The sequence below is a fragment of the Paroedura picta genome, chromosome 6, assembly GCF_049243985.1.
Source record: "Paroedura picta isolate Pp20150507F chromosome 6, Ppicta_v3.0, whole genome shotgun sequence".
In the NCBI taxonomy this organism is placed as follows: domain Eukaryota; kingdom Metazoa; phylum Chordata; class Lepidosauria; order Squamata; family Gekkonidae; genus Paroedura; species Paroedura picta.
In genome coordinates this window covers 126,930,501-126,951,213 of record NC_135374.1, presented here as the reverse complement: position 1 = coordinate 126,951,213, position 20,713 = coordinate 126,930,501, and the positions used below count along the sequence as shown (strand labels likewise).

The 20,713-nt window shown below is 49.0% G+C and overlaps 1 protein-coding gene across 1 annotated transcript; it reads right to left on the bottom strand.

The window, feature by feature from the left end:
• Nucleotides 1–8,142: 8,142 nt before the first annotated feature.
• Nucleotides 8,143–20,038, bottom strand: LOC143840841 (uncharacterized). Its single transcript, XM_077344312.1, has 7 exons — nucleotides 19,999–20,038; nucleotides 19,272–19,313; nucleotides 18,895–19,089; nucleotides 18,662–18,742; nucleotides 8,631–8,717; nucleotides 8,392–8,511; nucleotides 8,143–8,258 (listed from the first exon to the last, which is right to left on the bottom strand). The coding sequence occupies exons 1-7, from the start codon at nucleotides 20,036–20,038 to the stop codon at nucleotides 8,143–8,145; spliced, it is 681 nt and encodes a 226-aa protein (XP_077200427.1).
• Between the last annotated feature and the right edge of the window lie 675 nt (nucleotides 20,039–20,713).

The window sequence follows — 20,713 nt, the reverse complement described above, 5'->3', positions numbered from 1 at the left end:
GTATTATTCATATGTTCCATGTAAACCGCTCTGAGCCTCTGGGGAGGGCAGCAGATAGATAGATAGATAGATAGATAGATAGATAGATAGATAGATAGATAGATAGATAGATAGATAGATAGATAGATAGATAGATAGATAGATAGATAGATAGATAGATAGATAGATAGATAGATAGATAGATAGATAGATAGATAGATAGATAGATAGATAGATAGATAGATAGTGGTGAAATATTTATTCAATAGACTAGAACAAATAGGCATTGCTAGGAATAGTTCAATGAGCAAACTCCTTGGCAGAGATAAAGGATCAATCTCCTCCTTAGGGGTTTTATGCCTGAGGATGGGTAGGGGGAAGAGGGAAGAGGGGTTCTCTAGGCGAGAAAATACAACAGTTCTCAAGGGAGCAACCTGGAACACACTTTGATCTAAAAGTTGCAAGTGTTGAGACTCCGCAGAGCCTGGCAAGGTCCGGAAGAGATAAGGGTGAGCTGCCGGAGAGACGCTTTGGAATGCAAAGGGAGGCCGGAAGCCAAAAGGGGGGTTAGGAGTTTATGGCCACTGAGGGAGCAAGGGGGCCAACCACCCAGGAGTCACCGGGAGAGTACCTACAAAACACGGGACAGGAACCGGGGTTCATGACAGATGCTAAACATAACAGGTGCCAGAGTCATGGATTGCTGCAGCTAGAATATTTCTATTAAAGAATGGGCATGATTCCGGTCAGATTTCAAACAGTTACTATACAACGGCATCTTCCTAAAGCAGGGTCAAGTCAAAACCCTCCTCTGGCTAGCAAGGCAGGAATGGGATGGGTGTTGATACTGGTTTAGAAATACCAGCCTAGCCCCTTTGCCAGCAAGACTGGCAAAACTTGGACTGCTAAATATCCCTGTTGGTTAAGTTCTCACACCCTTTTCACTCCCTCGCCACACTCTGACACTCTGGAATTTTAATACAGGGTGAAAGAAAGCTGATAAGCTCATGCAGATTTGGTCTGAAGCTGCAGAATAAAGTTTCAGAGGCCCCTTTAAGACCAATGCAGTCCAATTCTGGGTATAATCTTTTGTGTGCAGTTTCTGAAGAAGTGTGCACATTCACAAAAGCTTATACCTTGAATAAAACTTTGTTCTTCAAGGTGCCCCTGGACTGAAGCTGGTGCAGAATACTGCAGCTGAATTCATTCTTTCCACCCTTTGCTTTGCTCTCCCCCAAGATAAAGGATGCCAGCCTCCTTCCTCCCAGAATTATTACTTATCCTTCCTCTCTCCAAACTCTGACCTCCCAGGGCACCAACCCCAAATATCTAGGAATTTTCCAACCAGAATTGGAAACCCTACCCAAGAAAGAGAGTTACAGTATGAAATGTTCTCTCCTGACAGATATTCAAGTGGTAGAAAAATCTAAGATTTTCAGATATTACCAATCGTCATTCATATATTTCTGCATAGATTGGTTATAATAATTAAATGACCCACATGCGTTTAGGCTTTGGTTAGGTAATGCATATCTCCATTGCTTGGGAGACAGGTGGCTGTCACTTATGAGAGCTGCCAGGAGAAGGGACTCAAAGCAAATTTATTAAGCTGTTCAGTTAATGATCACTTAATTTAGACACAAACTACCAAATGCCTCTTTTGACGTTCCATAAAGATCAGTCCAGTGTAAGTGATGAAAGCCTGTCTTGAAAGAGGGCTGGAAATTGTTTAAAGCCACCCTTGCTATGATCCAAGGTCCTTGTTTCAGGTCAGTAATAATAATAATGGTAATAATAATAATGTATTATTGTTAGTTAAACTTTTATCCCACCACTCCCTGTCCAGCCAGTCTGTGACAGCTTACAACAAATATAAAATACAAGAAAACCAAGAAAACAATAACCTTTACAAACTCCTACCACCCTTCCAAACCATCCCACCCAAGTCCCAAATATTATTGTTGTTGTTGTTGTTATATTCGATTTATATGACCATTGCTCTCGGAAACCGGCTTGCGGCGGTTCACAATATTTCAATACAAATCAGTACATTAAAACCATTAAGATTCCCCATTAAAAATCCCATAAACCCCCATACTAGAAGAAGAAGAAGAAGAAGAAGAAGAAGAAGAAGAAGAGTTGGTTCTTATATGCTGCTTTTCTCTACCTGAAGGAGTCTCAAAGTGGCTTCCAATCGCCTTCCCTTTCATCTCCCCACCCTGTGAGGGAGGGGAGGCTGAGAGAGCCCTGATATTACTGAGGAAGAAGGAGAGTTGGTTCTTATATGCCGCTTTTCCCTACCCAAAGGAGGCTCAAAGCGGCTTCCAGTCGCCTTCCCTTTCCTCTCCCCACAACAGACACCCTGTGAGGTGGGTGAGGCTGAGAGAGCCCTGAGATTACTGCTTGGTCAGACATTTTTATCAGTGCTGTGGCAAGCCCACGGTCGCCCAGCTGTTTGCTTTTGGGGAGTGTAGAATCAAATCTGGTTTGCCAGTTTAGAAGTCCACACTCCTAAGCACTACAGCAAGCTGGCTCTCCGAAGCAAGTATCAGCTGCCAAATGAACCCAGGCAGGTATAACAAGGCAGGCATCAGCACCAAGGCGCCAAAAAGTAGGAGTCAAATCTTTCGTAACATGGTCTCAACCAAACTCCTGGCAGAAGAGCTCTGTCTTGCAGTCCCTGTAAAAATGTAAAGGTTTGACCAGGGCTTTCTGGGAGCTCATCCCACCAGGCAGGGGCCAAAGCCAAAAAGGCCGAGGCTAGGCAAACCTCACGAGGGCCAAGGACTTCCACCCTATTTGCCCTCACAGAGCTCAGAGCTCAACGGCCACAGATGGTCAAAACCAGAACCTTGAACTCGATCTGGTATTCAACTGGTAACCAATGCAGCTGCCTCAACACTGCCAGGATGTGAGCCCTCCGTGGTGCTCCCTTGAGGACCCTAGGAGCTGCATTTTGCTCCAGCTGGAGATTCCAGGTCAAGGACAAGGGAAGGCCCGTGCAGAGCAAATGACAGAATCTAGCCCTAGTCTGCACACATAGGATAATGCACTTTCAATGCGCTTTGGCAGCTGGATTTTCCTGTGCAGAACAGGAAAATCTACTTCTAAAGTGCATTGAAAGTGCATTATCTATTGTGTGCAGACTAGGCCCTAGTCTGTAGATAACTGCCGCATGGATCACTGTGGCCAGGTGTTCCTGAAACAAATAGGGTGCTAGGAGCCATGCTGGCAGCAGATGGAAAAATGCTTTTAGCAGGGAGGCCAGCTCTTCCTGATGTTGAATCTGGTGTTTGGTCTGATGTTTGGTCTGGCCTCAGCCATCGGCCTGGTGGGATAGTTCTGGCTTACAGGCCTTGAGGCCCTGCAGGGCCCTGATTTCCCTTGGCAGACCAGGCCCAAGGCTGAAAAGGTAGATGTAGAGCAGTAGACACGCCATCTTCCATTTTCCTTTAAGCAAATCAATGATTAAATATGCTGTTCGTAAGAATTTCAGTGGAAGAATGTGTGTGTATTTCCCACCTCCTTTCCCTTGGGGACCTTCATACATCTGCAAGTCAGAAACTTGCAATGTTCTCTTTTTTGTGCAAAATTGTATATAAATATTATATACAATGTTCTCTTAGGGAGGTTTAACCGTATCCATTTAGTGGAGAGACTATGTTTTCATGGTTGTATGGTTCCTGATCTTCTTCCGCATATTATTCTGTTTTGCCCCAAGTTTTCTCTATACCGCTATGTGATATCTGACATTCTGTTTCCCTGCCCCCAAGCTGGCAACACCATACATGAATTACGGTAGCCTGCCGGAGATTGCAAAGCAAATAATTGTATAGTTATTTCATTGGAATGCAGTTCTCTTGGTTCTGATGAAGATTTTGGCAAATCCCCCTCAGTTATTTTTAATCTGCCCAGGGGTCAAGCATCATTTCAAACTGAACATTTAATACCCTGGCAGTGAGTCATTCCTTGAAAAAGTTTACTGCATACATCTATCGTTTTCTCGCTATGAATGTTAAATAAATAGATAAAATAACCATCTAAAAATACATGTTGCTTTAAAAGAGGAAATGTAATTTATGGATGGCTTTTCCTCTTAACAAAGATACAGTACACCTCTCTTGGAGAACCATGACACCAAACAGCCTGGCTGAACCATTATTAAATTAACATTTTGTCTATTTCCAATAACAATGCTTTAACGGAAAGCTTTCATCCTTCCAAACCTGAGAGCTGTTTCTATCTAGCAATCAATTTCACAATCTTATTAACAATTTCTAGGGGGGGCTTGGGGCTATTGGGCGAATATATCTGAGGGCCATTTCGCACGGCTTCAAAGTAGCAGGATGGTTGCAAATTGGAAACGCTACAAATTTGCCATAACCCACGACGTCGTACACAATCTGCAACAGTCCTGCAACCGACCCGCAAAAAGCGCTTCGTTGTAGCGCTTCTAGGGGAATCCAGAAAAGTGGATTCACCCTCCGGATAGCGATACACTCCTGCAACCAATCTGCAACAGTAGCGCCACAGACTTGTGCGTTACCATTGTTGCGGTTTCTTCAAAGTCCCTCCTCCCGAGCCTTTCCTCCTAACTTCCGGCGAACTGTCCGCCATCTTTTTTCTCCGAGCGAGCGGGGATCTACGAGGCAACGAGACAGCGACTGGCTTTCAAGCACGATCACTTTCTGAAATTCTGCCCGGACACCACAATAGTTTTCCAAAAGCACAGTGGCACACACCGTCACGTTCCAAACATTTGCCCAAAGCTTATAACCCCGTCTACCTTAGGCCAGTACTAGCGGAGTTAACGTACGGGGATCATTTTTAAAAACTTTCCTCTGAGCGTGCCAACGAACGTTCGCCGCTCGCAGTCTCCTGTTTAGATTACTGGGGTTCAATAGATATGATTCGAGGTGATTTCATGAGGGGCGGTTTATGTGTAGTGGGTCTTTGTGTGGTTCCGGGTGCGTGGTTGTGCTTGGGTGCGGACAACCCCTTCCATCGGCGGCTAGACCTCCGGCAAGCGGAGTCGCCGTCCGCCGTTCATTTTAAAAAACTGTCCGCTGAGCGTGCCAACGAACGTTCGCCAGTTACATGTCATTGATTTATGCTTTGGTTGGTGAATATTATTGGGGAACTGTCGCGTACCACTGCAATTGCTCTCGGTTTTACACCGGCATGCGTTTTTGTAATGGCGGACATCTCACTAAAATGGCTCCCGCTGCATGTTCAAACTGCTCTTCCCGCGTGTGGACGAATCAGCGCATGCGAGAAGTCAAACAAAAGGCGCCAATCTGGCCATTAGGAGCAGATCCTGTTCCCACGCGAGGAGTTTTGAACGTGACATGTGACCTAATGTGGCCAATGCGCGTGTCCCCTACTGCCCTCTACCAATCAGGAGCCGGCTAGTCCCTTTGTCTTTGTGTGCGGGAAGGTATATGATCCGTTGCACCCTGCACCTCGCACCACCATTTTGCTCAGCTACTAGCGAAAGCACCATGGAATCCTCTTCTCAAGCCTCGTCCGTCCCTGCAACCGGCCGTGGCCCAACTTGGAGGGACGCGGAGATCAGGGACCTGATCGCGATTTTCTCGGAGGAGAAAATCCAGGACGCCTTCCAGTCCTCTCACAGGAATAGGGAGGTCTTCGAGCAAGTGGCCATAAAGATGCGTGCCCTGGGCCACAACAGGACCGGCCTTGAATGCCGGTCGAAGACCAAAACGATGCGGGCGGAGTACATGAGAGCCGTGAACCATAACAAGGGTTCCGGCAATGAAAAGGTGACCTGCCCCTACTTCGAGGAGCAGCGCCCGCTGTACGGAGACGGGGAAGGAGCCGGCAGGCCGAAGCGCGTCGGGAGGAGCCTTAAGGTGGTTCGGAAGCCGGCTGCCCCGGTCGAGGAACCACCCGCTGAGGAGGATCCCGGCGAGGGCACCTCGTCCAGCTTTCGGCCTCCACCCCCCGTCCAGCAACGACCAGCGGAATTGGTCACGGTGGACCTGATGGCCATCGCTCCTGGGGAGCCGGAGGAGGTTCCTGAGCAAACGCCCCTTGCCTCCGGTAAGTAATTTTCTTTTTATTTTATATTTTATTGTTTTTATATTGAGCAAATGTGTGTTCTGACGTTTGGGGATCGTTTTCTCGTGTGTTCGTTGCTACGCATAATATGATAGGATGTTTGTGGATTGCTTTGGGTGGCTTTTTAAAACGGTTGTGTTTAACCAACAACCCAAACAGTTTTGCAGCATGCCTCAGCCATAGGCCTTCTGCAGCGCTCTAGCCACTACTTTGGGACCTTGATGTGTGGTTCCGGTTGTGTGCTTGCTCCTTTTTCACTATTGTATGCCTTGTGTTCGTTGCAACGCATGCTATGCTTGGATGTTTGTGGATTGCTTTGGGTGGCTTTTTAAAACGGTTGTGTTTAAACAACAACCCAAACAGTTTTGCTGCATGCCTCAGCCATAGGCCTTCTGCAGTGCTCTAGCCACTTCTTTGGGAGCTCGCTGTGTGGTTCAGGTTGTATGCTTGCTCCTTTTTCACTATTTTCTGCTCTTGTCCACAGAGACACAGATGCCTGGGACGGTGGTCCTCGAGTCCCCTGCAGCAGTCGCAGAGGACAGTGATTCTGGGGCGTCCACAAATGTTGGTAAGTATCAGTTGCAATAAGGGGGGGGGGGGGTTTAACTGCTTTGTGCTTTTCTGTTTGTGCAGGGCAGCAGCACTGCCAAGAGACAGAAGATAGTCCCTCAACGTTGCTGCTTTAGGGTTTGAAGCTTGCTTTGCCACACTTTGGTCCTAAATCATGTTCTTTTTTCCCTTTTTTCAGATTTTATACCCGGGACACAGGAGGAGGAGGAGCGTGGGGTGGCTGGACCTCCTGCCCTGCGCAGGAGGATACAGATACAAGATGGTGAGCGTGCATGAACTGTTCCTTTCGAGCCATGGCTGCAGGGCAATGTCTGTGTGCAATAACTGTGTGCTTCCTTTTCATTTTTGTGCTCCCCTGGCATTGTTCTGAGTCTTGGTTTAACATGTAACCAAGAAAGGCCACCATGGGCAAACAAACAATAACCATGTGCTCCCCTGGCATTGTTCTGAGTCTTGGTTTAACAATATGTAACCAAGAAAGGCCACCATGTGCACCAGGGTGGGTTTTGACTGTCTCGATGTTACTAACAGTTCTGTTTCTCTTTTTTTGCCAACAGAGGTCCTTTCTGAAGACGACGAGCCAGCTGGCTCACCACCCAGGGGCGCTCTCCCGGCTGAGGAGAGGCTGGCGAGGGAACGCGGCAGGCTGCGGCGCGTCTCCGTCCTGACTAGTGTGGGAGAAAGGATCCTGGAGCACTGCCAGGAGGAGTCCAGGCGTGCCGCTGCTGCAGACCAGGCGATGCTCTCCCTCGTGGCCCAGGAGGGCAAAAAATTCCGTGCCATCCTTAGAGACTCGAACAACTCACTACGCGAAAGCGTGGAGGAAGTTCGAATGATAAGGAGGCTGATGGAGAGGGCGGTCGCGGTTATGGAGGCGGCCCCCCCTCCTCAGATTACAGTGCACGTCCCCCCCCCCAACCCACACCCCCCCACCACCTCCAGCACCCACCCCACCCCCCACCACCACCTCCAGCACCCACCCCACCCACCCCCTCTCAGAATGCCGCGACCCAAACGAGAAGGAGGACTGTTCTCGGGAAGAGAGTCGTTAAACCCGCGGACAAGTTCTCCCCCTCCTAGTTTGGGCCATTTTGTCTGTTTATCTGTGTTTGCTGTTGTCTGTTCAATAAAGTTTATGTTTTTGACTCTGTCTCTGTGTACCCTCTCTAGTGATTGTGCCTATTCTGGCACCGTTGTGTGGGTTGGAGGTTGGAGGGTGTTTTAAAGGTTAAAGGTGTTTTAGGAGTTTGGGGTGAAAGGTGTGCGAGTGTAAGGAGTCACACTGGAGTCTTTTTCAGGAAATTTACAACAACATTTTATTTTCAGAAACAGTTCAACAGGGGAAAAAAACAAGGGAATGTAACTTGGACCCCCCCACCACCACCCCCACCCTCCAAGAAAGCCAACTTTTTTTTAACAAATTCAAATATTTAACAGGGATAGAAAAATGGGCAAAGTAACTGGGAACCCCCCCAACACCCCCCACCCCAAAACACAAAAAGAAAACAAAACTTAGGTCCCACTGCTCCCCTCCCCAGCCCCTTCCAGCTCCCTCACTCTCCTGCTCAACCGTCCCACGGACCCCCGGACTTTGCGGCGGAAGAGTTCTTCATCCTCCTTCTTCTTAACTGTGTGGGGAGGGAGAAAAAGTACACATTAGTGCCAGACATATTTTCCAATTTTTTTAGTTTACATGCATACACTTTTTGGTGGCCTTAGCCACAGTGTGAGAAGAGTTGGGCAGTGGGGAACATAACCTACGTTCTTCCGCCTCCCTCTGCTGCCTTTGCTGCTCTAACTCCCCTTTCAGGTCTGCCACTTCAGCCTCTAGGGCAGTCACCCTGGCCTCCATGGCACGCAGCCTTGCCTCCATAGTTTCTGCTATAGAAATCAAACAAAGAATTTAATAGCACTTCAAATAGAATCATCACAGCAGGCTCCCATATTGCTCCATGGGGGAACACACACATGGGTCTCCCGCACAGACATAAAACTCTCACCTGCAGCCTGTCCCGAGGTGGAAGGTCCCTCTTCCTCCCCCTCCTCAAGCTCAGGTGCTTTTGCCATCTTGGATGGTGATTGTGTGGCTGGGCAAAGAAAAAGAGAAATCCTAATTAAAAGCACACAAACCAGAGATGAAACACAGCTGGTAGACACACCACAGTTAGAGTCAAAGCGCATAACCAAAGTGGTTCTACACAGTACTGGCGGGCTAAGTCAGAGGGGGTTGACAGCATCTAAGTACTTTCTCGAATTTCATTGGGGACAGTAGGGGAAAGAGGCAGCTAGTCATGCCATGCATGTTTAAGGTCAAAACACAACGAGGGCAGCACTTACCCATATGCCTCCTCATTTCCAGGGGGGGCTTCCCAGCCTTCTCCCATATTTTCACCATCTGGTCGTGGAAGACCGTCCTCCCGCTTGGCTGCGGGACCCCCCCCCCCCCCACTGTTCCAGACTGTTGAGGAAGTCCAGCTTCACTCGCTTAAATTTTGTCCGGACCTGCTCCCAGGTCCGGACATAGCCCCTCTCCCTCAGCTTCGATGCCAACACCAGGTAAGCACCCTTGGTGTGGCAGTGGGTGCTGGCCATAAGGCGGCCAACACTTTTCGATTGGAGCACCAGCTCCAGAAGTGCCTCAGCCTCGGCGCGCTGCCAGAAGGAGCCCTTCCGTGGCTTCGGCATCTTCGGAATGACGGTTAGGGAACGAACGTACGTTGCTCCGATCGACCACCCCTATTTTAAATGTATCAAAGCTGCCCACCAATAAAATTATTCCTTGGAACATAAGTGGATTGATCCTCCGGTTTGACAGGGGTCGCCAATACTTCCTGGCTACCCGCCTCCCCGGACTTTCCCCGTTCAGCGCTTCCGTATTGTGTGTGTCAATTTCAGTGGGGAGTTAGCATTTAGGGCTGTCAAAGTGCTTTTGGACCAGAGAATCCCCGTTTTTTTGCTGGCAAAGTACACAAACCGCACAAGACAAGGTTAAACAAAGAACACAAAACTTTATTCAACAACAGAGTGGGAAAAACAATTAAACACGCCTCCTGTTTCTGTAGATGTGGGTGGCTATGGCGTCCCGAACCTTGCACCCCTCAGCATAGATCCTTTTTCTCCTTGCTTCAGGGATGTCTTGAGTGTCCTCAAGGACCACAGGATCAGGTTCATCCACAGGGAAGGGGATGTTATGTCCCTTGTCCTCGCATATGTTGTGCAGAATGACACACGCGATGATCAGCGGAGTCACATTGTCTATATGCACATGGAGTCGGGACATCAGGCAACGGAACCGGGACTTCAGACATCCAAAGGCACGCTCCACTACATTCCTTGCCCGGGAGTGACTGAGGTTGTAGTGGCTCTGCACGTCTGTCCTTGGCCGCTTGTAGGGAGTCATGAGCCAGCGTCGTAATGGGTAGGCTCCGTCACCGAGCACCAACGCCGGCACACGCACGCCCTCAATGGTGGCGGTGGGGTTTCCTGGAACAAAGACCCCTTCGTCCATGGCTTTCCTGAGGTTGGATTCCCTGAAAACAAGGGCATCATGCCTCCTGCCACTCCACCCCACCTCGGCATCGATAAACCGGCCGGAGAAGTCCACAGTTCCTTGCAGGAGAACAGAACAAAAGTCCTTCCTGTTACCGTACTCCTTTATGCTTCCCCCGGGGGCACGGATAGGGATGTGGCTTCCATCGACGGCCGCAAAACAATGCGGGAATCCAAGCCTGGCAAACCCGTCCATACTCTGGAATAAGGGAAAGAAAAGAATATAAGCCATGGCATGTCAGCATGGGGTGTATCGCGTCTTCGTTGCTGACCTGTCAAACAAGAAAAAAAATTTAAAGGGCAAAGGGGATCGAGTGACACTCACCGCTCCAAGCCGGTCTCCGAGGCACACGACTTTGCTGAACAATTCCGCCTCCATGGCGAGGCAGAACTCCTTAAGGATATCGCCAACCGTAGTGACTCCGAGTCCGAATTGCTGGGCTACTGTCCGGAAGTACTGAGGGGTTGCCAAGTACCACAATGCGACCGCCACCCTTTTTTCCACTGGCACGGGGCGCCGCATGCCAGTGACTTGCCTCTCCATGCGTCCACGTAGAGCCTCCACGAGTTCAAAAAATGTCCCCCTAGACATTCTAAAGTTGGCAATCCAGTGGTCATCATCCCAGCGAGCCCACACAAAATTTTCCCACCAGTCAGAGGATCTTTCGTCCGCCCAGAACCGGGGGGGGAACCGGACCTCTGCCAGAGCTTGCCAGTGCCTCTTTGCCGCCATGGTTGCCCGTTGAGAACGTCTTGTGCTGCTGGTCATCGCTCTGGCAATACGTTCTCGGTATTCCTCTGAAGCAGCCCTCCTATGCTGCACAGTGGTGCGGATACGCTGGACCACCGCAATCATCTGAGCCAACAATTGAACAATAATCCTCTCCATTTCAACGTTAACCTGTGCTGCGGGCAGTAGGCTACGCAAACAAAGAGAGGCCGACCGCGTGTCTGCCCAGGTGCATATAAGCAGGTAACCTGTGGGCGTGTACTGTGGGCGGGGATTAACCTTTCAAACATATCAATGCATCAACCTCTGGTTCATAGAAAACAATAGAAAACACGTTCCAAGGGCGCCAATGATTTGACGATAACGCGTTGCTACGGGTTTTCCTGGGTTTTTTTTAAAAAAAGGGGACCCCGACAAGTCCGGCTTTAGGGTCGAGGTCAAAGGTGTGCCCGCAGTTTGATTGACGGGCACGGGAGGCCAGAAGCGCTAAAAAGGGACCTCCTTTGTAGCGAAAAGACGGAGAACCGGAAGCCTGTGGGTTACGAAAGTGACGAGAAGTGAAAGTGCTAAATTCCGCAAAAACCGCAGCTGTGCGTTACGGGCACAGCTAGTTACATTTCGCTAGTTGAAGTAGCGATTTCGCTAACAGCAACCAAATAGCAACTTTGAGCTCTGTGCGAAATGGCCCGTAGTCTTTCTGCTGTGGACTTGCTACTACGGATCATCTCTGTGTGTCACATATACAGTTAGTTGGCTTGATATAATAACCAGCTATTGTTTTCCTTTAAACATTTGTTTAGATAATTAGATAGTCCTCTCTTGTTCCCACTGAGAACACAAACGCTGTAATCCTAAAGGATAGATTCAAATGGCAGCCGTGTTGGCCTGAAGTAGCACAATAAAATCAAAGTCCAGGAGCACCTTTAAGACCAACAAAGATTTATTCAAGGCGTGAGCTTTCGAGTGCAAGCACTCTTCCTCAGACTATCCTAAAGACACCATTAGGAGAGTAAGCCCCACCAAATAATATAAAACTTGCTTCTGGGTAGAGCTTCTTAGGATTAACTTCCAATGTGATTTACATTGTTCTCTTCATTTTAGACTCTTGACAACAATCCTGTGAGGTGGGGCTGAGAGTGTCTGATTGGCCCAAGGTCACCTGATAACCTTCTAGAGCACAGTGGAAATTCACATGTGGGTCTCCAGCACTCTAACTGCACCACTTCAGTGGCACCTTTTGCAGCCGTGTTAATAGTTGCGCCATTTGTGTTTTGGGGACAATGGTTTTCATTGATGATTATATGATTTCTCCTTTAGAAAGTGTAGTTAGACAGATTCTGGTAGCATCCAGACAGAAGTTGTAGCTTCTGCCAAAGACTGTTTCCATGGCTGCTTCCAACACAAAAGGTCACATATTAAACTCAAAATTAGAGGTGTGCATAACAAAGTACAAGTGAATTATGGCTTCAGGCCTTCACTATGATTTTCCAGAATGGTAAAATAAATGTGAGTTTCTTAAATGTTACCAAAACAATCCGTGGTTTATTCTGTCTTTATTCTGTCTTCGAGTGCTTCTCACTGACAAAAACCTGTGCTCGTGTTTTTCTTTGATTCTACAGATTTCCTGCATTGGCACTTCTCCCTTTCAATCAGATCCTTGCAAGGCAGGAGCCCAAGTGCTTCCCGCCAATCATCCGGGGGGGGGGGTGCATGTTTTCCCCCTTTGCAAGTCTTACAGTAGGGAAAGTTAGTGGGGAGTTAGTGGCACCTTGTTCAGGGGCTTGTAATATTTATCCCCTTGGCCCAGTTTTCTAAAGCTTGGGATTCTTTAGAGGGTAGTTAGCGCTAATTCCACACCAATTTTAGTATCCTGTCCCAAAGTCCTTAATCAGTAAACCATATATTTTCAGAAATGACGGGTCACTCACTACCTAACTGGCCCTACCCTGTAGCTGAGCCCCTATTGGGAGGGAGCCCTCAGCCAGGAAGGGCTGATAAGGAGTGAGCTATCTGCCCCCAACTTCCTGCCACCCTCAGGAAATATTGTTATTGCTATTGCTATTGTTATTAGATTTATTTCCCACCACTCCCTGGGTAGGCTCGTGGTGGGTGACAGTTGTCTTAAAAACCCCAATTAAAACCCCATTAAAAGACATTAAAAATCATAACATAACATGGCGGCAGCCAATCACAATCTACTCCCACCTACCAAGGCGATAGAGAATGGGGGAGGTGAGCTATACTTCAGACCCCCCAGGCCCAGTGAGTAGCTCAGGCATAGAGGGAGGGAGAGGAAAAGCAGCAGCAGCAGAAGAGGCCCCAGTGAGTAGCTCAGCCCTGGAAGGGGGGGGGAGTACAGTCTTCCCCAGTGAGTAGCTCAAGCATGGAAGGGTAAGAGGAGAGTGAGTTGCCCTGATGCAGCAATAGTGAGTTACCCTGGTGCAGAGGTGGGGTGGGGAAGGGATGGGGGAAGCTGAGTATGGCCCAGTGAATTGCCCTGATGTAAACATTGAGGGAAGAGGGGGGACGTAGAGCTGCTCAAGTGAGTTGCCCTGGCATAGAGGTGGGGTTGGGTGGTGGAAGCACCTCCCCTCCCAAGCAGCCCTTTTCACTAGGGAAACTGATCTGTGCTGTCTGATGAAGAGTTGCCTTTCTGGAGGATCCCCAGGTCTTCCCTGGAATTTGGCATCCTTGGACCTTTGTAGGGCACAAGGCTGCAGTCCACCCTCCCAAACAGCCCTTTTCTCCAGGGGAAGAGACCTCTGCTGTCTGATGAATGACTGTCCTTTTGGGGGATGCCCAGATCCCCCCTGGAGGCTGGCAACCCTGGACCTCTGTGGGGCACAAGGCCAGAGTCCCCCCTCCCAAGCAGCCCTTTTCTCCAGGGGGCCTGATCTCTGTTGTCTGGAGATGAGCGGTCACAGCAAAATTCCCCCTCAAAAACAGCCATTTCCCCCTCAGGAGATGATCTCTATAGTCTGCAGATGAACTCCAACTCCAGGAGGTCTCCAGGCTGCACCTGGAGGTTGGTGACCCCTGGGTTAGGAATGTTCCCTGAAGCTTGGAGGTGGAGCCCTAAGAGTCCGGGGGTGGGGAAGAAAAGGCGTAAAGGCTGCCCACCAGCCTATGGGACCCAGCTTGGCCTCAGTTCTCCCCCCCTCCCTCCCAGCTGTCTTCTCCAGAAGAACTGGTGCCTGGAGATCAGTTGTTATCCCTGAGTCCCCACCTAGAGGTCGGCAGCCCAGCTGGCTGCACATGGAGGAGGAGTGGGGGATTAATCTGGGCTCCTGATATTAGAGTCTCCACCTGTTGAATTGCCTCCAACACGCTGGGTCTCAAGATCCAGTAGGAAATGGGACGGGAGGAGGGTCAGCACCCAGGAAAGCCACAGGGCAGGCATGGGTGCTAGTTCTCACTGTATTCCTGGGTATAACGGGCTTTGCCCCTAGTCATCACTATAACAGTTGCCCCATTCCCATTGAAAATAATGGTACCAGACTCCAGATCCACATGCATTTGAATCCTCAAATTGTAATGCCCTACAGCTAGATGAGCAATCACGATAAAATTTCTCCTCTGAAATCTAGGTCTGATATTAAAATGCCCCCCCTCCCCTCAACACACATCTTTACTCTAAAGTTTGCCTCAAAGTGTATCATTTCAACTGCCTTCTAGGTTGGGAAGCCTAGCATGGCAGCAAAGATTTCTACAGGAAAGTGTGAAGTTACATGTCTGCCAGTGGTCACAAGTGTCATATTCCAATGATATCAAGAGTTCTGCAGATACAAATATCCTTGACCTTTCCTATCTCGGCTATAGAAGAAACAAACTTAGAATGTGTAGCCTTTCTCATTAGAACACAGAGTAATACAAGCAGCTTTCTTCCTATCTTCCTTTCCTTTTAGCCACCCCCAGACCATTAATGATAAGAGAAGCATACACATCTCTATGGCATAATTTCAGTAACTTCCTCGAGGTCAAGGGCTCCCTTTATTGTTTGGGTATGTATGTATAAATGGTGTGGTTGCAACAGAACATAGGCTGGAAGAAAGGCAAAGTGCTGGGCCAAATAATTGCTTATTAAATTTAGTATCTGTTTCCACTTGCCAGCAACGTAGTATTAAGTCATACCTTAAGCTGACTTATCTAGGAAGGAAAGCAAAACACACAACTCCTCTAATGTGCTCAGAAATCAGCAAATGATTTGTTTTTTATCTCCATGCCGTACACCAGCCGCACAAAGGCAGACGCTGAGACGTCTATAGCAGAGGGCTTTCTGCTTGACGGGCTCGGCAGTAGCATGCGGAAGAGTGATCCATTCTCATTTATGGAGGTTGCGTAGGCCTAACCCATCTTGGCTGTGTTTTGCAGGGGAAAGGTTGCTACGAATTTAGTGGGAACTCCAACGTTATTGGAGATTATTGTGATTTACTGGCAAAATGTCGCAGATAGACTCAAACTCATTTTGCTTTTCTGAGATTCTTTCAAAACATCAACGAGGATTTTGTTCTTTAGGGCTTGTCAGAAGAAATTCTGGGATTTGTTTTGACATTCTTTTTTTCCCCAGGGTGGGGGGATACTGCCTCTCCATGGTTTCAGGAACCGGCCTTTGCGGTGTCCTTTTGTCTCTGCACCGTCTTCCTGTCACAGCAATGAGAGTTATGCAATTTGTCAGTTGTAATTTCTGTTCACAGATGCTCAGTTTTTTTTAATTGCAACTTGCTTGTTGCCTAGGTAAGCTGAGATGCCTTTAAAGGATTCACATCCATTAAAATAGATGTGGCTGTTGACTCAATAGTGAACCATCACTAACCACTGCAGCTGGATCAAGCCACATAAGCGGTGGTGCAGGCAGACTCGGCCGGACCATGCTCCAGCACATGCAGCTGCCATGCGCAGTGCCCACTCACCTGCCCTGTGGAGGGTGTGTGGTGAACGGGGGAGGCAAGGCAATCCTGGGGCTATTTAACAGGGATGCCCATGTGCTCTCCCTCCTTCACGCCTCCTGCCTCCCTGCTCTTTTTCCACCCTCCCTCCCTCCCTGCACGGTGAGTCACAGTGCCCCTCGGATGAGAAGGAGCTGCCTCGCTGGGTGGGTGATGGTGGGTGCCCCAATAGAGGCTGACACCTGTAGGGTTTCTACCAAATCCCACCCTCCTGAGGGCCCAGCAGGCCTGGCAGTTTGGGGAAGCTTCCCCTGGGATGTTGCTCAGTCGCCAGGAGGCAGCGTGCTGGTGTGAGGGAGGGGGCTTAGTTTGGTCAGCTGGCCACTCAGAAGCCGGATCCGCCCCTTGGTGTTCGCCGACACTCACATACGTAACAATAAGCTGTGGCCAGATATGCCAAACAGTGTTGTTGTTCGTGTCCTCTGTGTGGCCTGGAAATGCCAGCCTGCCAGGTAAATACTACTACCAGTTGCTGCTACCAGTACAACTAGTATAATAATTATAATACAATAAAATTAAAGTCAACCATTTATTTTTATTTATTATTGGATTTATATGCTGCCCCTCCCAGCAAGCTGGCTTGGGGCGATTAACCTCAGTGGTCAATAATATTAAATAATGCACTCCTATCTAAAAGCAATTCTGAAGTTTAGCTGGGTGCTCAAGGTGTAGCCCCAACAAATACTTGTATAGTATACTTCTTTTTGGAGCCCACCTACTAAGTGATGTAAAGGACCACCACTCTCAGCTATTGTCTTATTCTGCATAGAGAGTGTATTGCGTGTGTGTCAGAAAATAGCTGAGAGTAGTGGTGGTCCTAGACATTGCATATCTTAGAAGTTGGACCACCCAGCTAAACTTCAGAATTGCTTTTAGATGGGAATGACTCTCATCTGAGAAGGAGAACGTCACAGATTTACTATTCCAGGTGCTTCCTATTCCAGGAGTCTGAGGAAGGGTGCCTGCACTCGAAAGCTCACGCCTTGAATAAATCTTTGTTAGTCTTAAAGGTGCTACTGGACTCTGATTTTATTCCAGACTAGATATTAAGCCCGCTGTGGCCAAAAGACAGCGGGCCCTAGCATGGTGGGTGGGTGGAGGGATGGGGCGAAGGAAGGAGGAAAAGGAGAGAGACAGACAGAAAGACAGAAAGAAAGGGAGGAAGATAGAGACAGAAGAAGAGGGAGAGAAACAGGTAGCCAGAAAGAGGCAGATGGGCGAGAGGGAGGAAGGGAGGAAGGGAGAAACAAAGGGAATGCTGGGAGGAAGGGAGGAACAGAGTAAGGTAGGTGGCCTTGGGACCTTCTGCCGGGCCCAGGGGCAGGCGAGGGTGCCCCAGGGCCCGGCAGAAGGCTCCCTGGGCTTCTTCCTCTGAGCGGCGACTCCCCGGCCGGCCCAGGTGAGGCTGGGCCAACCAGCCAATGGGGAGTGCGGCTTCCCATTGGCTGTTTGGCCCTCATGTGACACTCGGAGGGCCCAATCAGGAGCCGCGAAGCGGTTTTTATCCCAGACAGGGCCCGCCCTAACTCCTCCCCACTTGCCCTTACTCCTTTATTCCTCCCGCTCCTCCAGAGCGGGGGGAGGGGTTTAAAGATGAAATACCCTTATCAGGGCTATACTGAAACATAGTAGGATTTGAATCTTAGAGATTAGAAGAAGAAGAAGAGTTGGTTCTTATATGCCACTTTTCTCCACCCGAAGAATTCTCGAAGCAGCTTACAGAGAGCACAGAATCGAACCTGGCATGCCAGATTAGAAGTCCGTTCTCCTAAGCACTACACTAAACTGGCTCTCTTTACACTTTAGAGATTACACAAAAGTTTGATATGAGCTTTTGAAAGACAAAACTTCCCCCTTCCGGTTTGAGAACAAGAATTTCAAGTTAAAAGATATCAGGAGTCAAAGTTTAATTCATCAGATTCCCTAACTCATGTAAGTATATAACTTTGATCTCTCTCCCTCTCCCCCCCCCCTCTCTCTCTCTCTCTCTCTATCTATCTATCTATCTATCTTTAATGTGTCTAGGTAAGGTTCTAGTAAGGCCATTGCCTTCAACAGACACAGAGGGGTGTGACTCTGTTTCGAACTGCAGTGCTGGAGACATCAAAACTTCTTTTGCTCCCTAATCTCCTCATGCCCATCTCCTTAGCCTTGTTTCTCCTGGAGGCTGCAGAATGCCCCGGGGCTGACCTTGGATCACAACAATGGAATGATGCATCTTGGAGTCCAAAGGGAAATACTAGATCATTTTCCAGGTTGTGGCAATTTAAAGGCTGTCCTTTTCCCTCCACCCAGTCCCATTGTGTAGGATCTATATATAGATCTGCAGATGCCCAAGTAGGCTATCTGGTTCGACAGTACAAACAGGAAGGCTCTTGGGGAAATGATCCAAGTATTTCTGCAGAATGCATTAGCAGAAACCACGCATGAAAGGTGAGTGTTGACCCACTGAAAATCAGCAAGATAGCTCTCTGAACTGATCTTGTTGGTTCTATTCTTCACATTGTAATGAATCATCCGAGAGATCATCCATTAAAATAGAGGTATCAAGTATCCTATTAATGTCAACAATTAAAAATTGATGAATGCAATTGTATCCCAAATGATTGTGCTAAAACAAGAAATGGGCATCACCCTTGCATGCTTAGATTTCCAGCAGCAAAATCACAACTACTTAGGCTAAATTAGGGTCCAAGGGAATACAAGCCACACAGAGTAGAGAAAATATTCTCAATTTGTCAGAATGTTTTGAGCTTGTGTTAGAGGGAAATTGTCCGGGCGAAGGCACAGTAGAGGAGAAGAATACCTGCCTCGAAGAGAATGGGTCCACGGGAAGCCTTGGAAAGTCTTTGCTGTGCAGCGGCCAGTCGACAGACGAGGCACAGAGCTGCGGAAGAAAACAGAACAGACCTGAGCACGGAGATAGTCGGCAGCAGAGTAAAAGCCTCGCCCGGACTACAGACAAGAAACGGAGAGGAGACAGAGAGCGAACAGCGGCGAGGGGACCGGCTGTTGGGGGCCGACACGAGGGTTACTTACCTGGGAAGGGAGACACGCAGAAGAACAGATGGGGCGACCTGAGACCGAGAGGGAGTGTTGGGGGAGCGGTCTGGGCCACAGCAACACCCGGGCTGCCTCCGTGCGGAAGGGCCAGACCCCGAGTGCACCATCCTCGGAGCAGGGGTGAGGGAACGCCGTGGGGGAAGACTGGGCCAGGGGAGGGTGAAGGAAACGCTCAAGGCCGGGAATGGGGCGATAGTGGGCGGAAGCTTTAAAAGGTCGGGGGGTGGAGACTGGAGGGATATAAGAGGAGGCTGGAGAGAGCATGGTGGTGGGTCGTTTGGGAGAAAAGACGAAGCGCGAGATTCAAACCGGGTGTGGTGTATGGCGAATAAACAAACTTATCCGTTTCATACGTGCCGGTTTGGTGGTGTTGCCAAGAGGGTGAAGCTGGAATCCTGCAAAAAGAGAAGAGGAGAGTTGAGACCTACAGAGAAGTAAGAGGGGCCCTTCACAGTGGTGGAGGATGCAGGCATGAAACGCACCACACCCTGGCCACGCCCCAGTCTCCTGACCCCACCTGGCTGGACTCCACCGGTGAAATTGGTGGGACAACCCGAACAGGCTGAAATGTCCAGTGTACAAAGCTGAGAAGAAGATCCTGCAGGGAGGAGCAAGAAGAGTGCTAGGGAGGAATAGTGAGGCCAGGACCTTCTCTCCTGTTAAGCGTCACACTTTGTCTGTCTCCAGATTGCTACTCTTTGGGGAAATTTCCTGCTCCTTCTCGGAAGCCACATCTTCCAGTCTCTCTCTCTCAGCTAGACATGTAGTCAGGTCTCTCTGTCTCTCCCCTGCACTATCAAGTATGGTAATCAAGCCTTCAATAAATCCTTTTTCCTATTCCTTCAATGTCTTATTTACTCTGCCAGCAGACTGGACCCCTTCTCCCGCCTCCTGTCCCCAGGATCCCAGGCAGGAATTGAAGCTGTGCTCAGTATCTTGGGGCTGGACGGCAGGCCGAGCTTCGTCCCCCCTCCCAGGTACCCCATTCTCTGGCTCAGTTTGCTTTTGGGAAGGGGGCTGGCTCTTCTTCCAGCAGGAAGGATGAAGAGCAGGAGGAGGCTGAGGGCAGGGCAGACCCACCATTGCCCTCCACGAGGGAGAGGACACTCCTCAGGGCCATTGGGTAGGGTGTGAGTTGTCCTCCTGCAATTTGAACTTTCTTGTGGTTAAAGATGAACACAAGGCTAATGATCTAGGATTGCCAATCTCCAGGTGGGGGCATAGACTTCTCCCGAAATTACTATGGATCTCCGGATTACTGCTGGAGAAAATGGCCGTTTCAGAGGATGCACCTATCATACCACATCTCTGATGTGTTCCCTCCCTCCCTCCCCAAACTCCATCTTCTCTGGCCTCTCCCCCAAACTCCTAGATATTTTGCAACATGGAGTTTGCAACCCAAGGATCCTCTTATATCCCACGTGGGAAGGTGTGAGATGTCCAGGTAGGATAGCTACTTACAAACCTCTCTGTGGGACAAATTCAAAACTTAACCCTTCACAATGACCATGAAAACAGCCCTCACCCTTGATATGACATGGGGAAAGACTTCCAAGGCCATTTGAAGAGCACTCTTGAGCCCATTTCTCTTCTGGATTGTGTCTGACAATTTTGGTGGGTGCATTTCCCCCGCTCCTTAAAAGGTACCCCTCATCAACCTTCTTTCAAACTCTCCTCACACTGGAATCCATTCTGTGAATGCTACTAATATGCCAGTTGGAGAGGCGAGACGTGAGCTGTTTTCTATCTGATAGCAATCAAATTCTGCAACCCGGACAAACGGCAGTTCCCTTCT

What these genes read in the sequence shown, in the direction of transcription:
- LOC143840841 (XM_077344312.1), bottom strand. Translation starts at nt 20,038, where the DNA reads ATGGCCCTGAGGAGTGTCCTCTCCCTCGTGGAGGGCAATG. An exon ending in ACCCATTCTCTTCGAGGCAG is followed by an intron (nt 8,718 to 18,661) that starts GTATTCTTCTCC and finishes TTCTTTGCCCAG; the next exon opens with CCACACAATCACCATCCAAG. An exon ending in GCAGAGGGAGGCGGAAGAAC is followed by an intron (nt 8,259 to 8,391) that starts GTAGGTTATGTT and finishes CTCCCCACACAG; the next exon opens with TTAAGAAGAAGGAGGATGAA.